Here is a 3,515-nt window from a genome sequence, read left to right on the forward strand (position 1 = left end):
TAAAACATTAATCATTAAACATTAGTTGCCACTAAAAAAAACTTTACACACAAATCCTCTAGTCAGTATGTTCACTTTTTTCCAGTGTCAAACATATTCATATAGTTTGCGTAACTAGGATTCATTATTGAATTCCAATATAAATTTAATTTATCCAAGTACAATTACGTGACTTATTTATCCTGTTTATGAATGTTACTGGACTGCGATAGCTCCATGAAACGTATATCATTTTTATGACTGCTATACTACTACGATGGCTCCATGAAACCTGTATACCGACGTGCTCATGCAAGTTCATCCCGAGATTTTCAGTCTCGGTTATTAATTCCTTAACATTTTTGTACTACATATTTCAAGTCAAGCTTCAAAAGTTTACGAATAAAAAGTCATAACCGTAACTGGTCTTTTATTAAATTCTTAAAATATCATGGACATCTCACTGACGTGTTGAACTTAAAAGTTTTAAACAATGTTTTGACTTACTTCACTACTTTTAAACGGGAATGAAATTATGGACCAAATATTTTCTTGCAATATCGACACCCAAACTTCTCGAGCATGACTTTCTAGACCTTAATCCACATGGTTGGCTACTGACCAACTCAAAGGCACTCCACATGGAAAATCCACTTGCATCTATTCCTTGTTGCCATACATTAGACTTACCATTTTCTGCCCATTCAGTACAAACCCGTTTACACCTGCAATTGTTGGTAAGCAATGTATGGCAGCTTCATTTATATCAATCATGTTATCACTTAGTCTTAAAAGAATGAAGGCTTGAATTTATGTATAGCAATGTTCTGTATCTACCGAGTTTTTTAAAAGCAAATCTCAACTGTCTTAATATAGTAAGCTCGTTTTCTCCTTTACTTTTAGAGCTATTTCCTCGTTCAAAAACTTAAGGTCCATCGATATCTACCAAAAATAACTTTTTGATTTGTAGGATCTGCACCAACAAAATTACTTCCAAAGATATAACTATGGACATACAATAATACTAACTGTCAGGCATTCAAAGTATAAATTCTATAATCAAGTTCATCACTTGTATTTTTAAAGCTAGCAATACCTACCAAAGTTGGTCTATTTCCACATCCATTATGGGCAATATCAAAATTCTTAAATGCATACATATACTGTAGGTAAATAACTTTTTCAGACTTTTGCATGTTAAGATACTCCAGGGGTTAAAAAAAAATAATAAATGAAAAAGAGCATATATATTAGCAGCTGTGGTAACAAAGCTATTACAATTATTTACCAAGCAGACTGGGTACAGTAAGTATCCATCTCTTCCCTAAATGGGCAATTTTGTAACAGGCAATGAAAGATTCCTTTTCTTTTCAACAATTTGTTATTCTCCTAGAGATAAAATGCAACAGCTCCATCATCACCCAACAGCATCGACATCCTTCTTGACTTCATGACTGTTGTAATGTTCCACATTCACAGATCTTTTGAGAAATGAAAAGATGTGGAGTAGTCAACAGCCATGCATCAGATCTCAAGCTTGGTATAATGCAATGACATTGGTACAAAAAGGGGTTCTCTAATAACCAACATAAACTTTGCAGAAAGAAAGTGCACAATTTTTATATGCATTATATCACAATGAAGAGAACTTAGTACCCTCATGGATGAACCTTATAGAACCTAGCATGCTGGTTCTATAGTAAACTGACAGGTATTTAGGCAGGTTTGTCCAGAGTATGTTATCTAGTCAAGAGTACCGAGCTTCCATAAAGCAATGGTTGTCATTTACAGTTACTATATTGTACATACTTTCAAGCTTACAATAAATCTCTTAACAAATTAACCAAACCACCTCTGAATATGACAACCATTGTCATGACTGCTCAACTTACATTTGCTAGTATCATACACTGGATGCTACAAAGAAATCTGGGGTAGGGCCTCTGTAGTAGACAATCTTGACAGTTTATGCACTACATTTTGTAGAGCAACACCACTGTTGAACAAGAAAACTATGAACAGCTAAACAATTTCGAAAATACATAGATTTCCTTAAGTTCTGGCCTGCCATAAACAGAACAGATATAGCACTCTGGTTAACAATCTGGCACACCTACGACTGTATGCACATTGTAAAGAAAAACTACTTGTAATCTTGAAATCCAGAAAATAAAAAGTTTTCCCCACATCACAGAAATCTAACTGGCAAGACCCCAGATGCTGCCTTTACACGTCACTGAAGAGAGACCTATTTTGTAGAGGGAGGTCACTGCTGTTTACATTCAGCTTGCTGATCCTTAGCAGACTTGTCTTTAGATGGATCATAATCTGGGTCATCTTCCTCCTCATCCTCTTCACCTTCTTCACCTGAAATAAACAAAATGAAAATATGAACCAAAAAATATTTAAAAACTTCTGGGAAGAGTAACAGCCCCAAGTGCTACCAATAGGGGCAGAGATACTGTATATCAGATTTCTATATATAAAGGTTTGTTGTTCAAAAGCAATGGATAAAATTATAAAGCACTAAGTACGTCTTAATTATATTGGATTTGAACTTCCACTGTCATGTTTACCAAGAGCAATGATAGCAGGAGTGTCATGTGTTTAGAATGCAGTGTGCAGCTTCAAAGCATCTATTGTTATGGCTCAAGATTTTATTCCTCACTGCCTGCAGAGGTCTTTCACTCCAGGTGATTGGTCAAGTACCAGCAAATAACTGTAGTTCATTCCAAGTATATACTTCAGGTTGAAGACTTGCTTAGTTATATCCTATGGAACAAGACCTCTAGCTAGCATTTTTTTTCTTTAAACTAATTAGTTTCACTATGACTGGGCCGGTGAATTTGGGAGACCATACCCATGCATTCTTGTTCACACACTACTTTTACGGCAAAGCATCTATTACTAAAATCTTAAATTTCCAAGCTCTTAGGATTTCAAATTGCACACATGCATGTAACCAACAACTAAGACAAATGTTATCTAAAACTCGCAGAAACGCGCAAAAATAAGTTAGTCTCCTGTTAGTATACCTGAACTTCTGGGTGATGCTATGGTGCTACACTGAACTGATTATTGACCCTGTGAAATACAACAATCTGTCATTTAACAACAATTTTTTTTGGAGGATGTGTATTCTAAAAAAAAATTCCATAACAGGAACAACAAACCTTCAAATGATACACAGCAGTCAATATCATTCATTAAAAAAAGCTTTTTCATACAACTTACCAGTAAACTATGGATAAAAATGCACATCTGGCTAAATATAAAGCAAATTATACTTCAGTAATTTCTACATTCACTTACCCCATCCCAGAGAAGCTTTTATGAAGTGTTTATTATTATAGTTATATCCAAGATCATGAAATGAACTACTACAAATATCTACAATGCTAATATAAAACATCGTTGGAACACTAGTTTATGACCATTTCCTTGACAGCTCACCGGATTTAGCAGTACAAAACTGACAAATTGTCCAGCTCAGCATAATATACCATGAGCAGGACTAAATTCAGGAGTAGAATCTT

The 3,515-nt window shown here is 34.8% G+C and overlaps 1 protein-coding gene across 1 annotated transcript in view; it reads right to left on the minus strand.

The window, feature by feature from the left end:
- Nucleotides 1-1,211: 1,211 nt before the first annotated feature.
- Nucleotides 1,212-3,515, minus strand: part of LOC119592064 (nucleosome assembly protein 1-like 1) — a gene marked incomplete in the record, with an annotated part of 11,105 nt that continues 8,801 nt past the window's right edge. The window contains 1 exon segment of the mRNA XM_037940873.1: nt 1,212-2,346. Within this exon segment, the coding sequence (XP_037796801.1) occupies nt 2,246-2,346 (101 nt within the window).

The sequence above is a fragment of the Penaeus monodon genome, chromosome 29, assembly GCF_015228065.2.
Source record: "Penaeus monodon isolate SGIC_2016 chromosome 29, NSTDA_Pmon_1, whole genome shotgun sequence".
NCBI classification, from domain to species: domain Eukaryota; kingdom Metazoa; phylum Arthropoda; class Malacostraca; order Decapoda; family Penaeidae; genus Penaeus; species Penaeus monodon.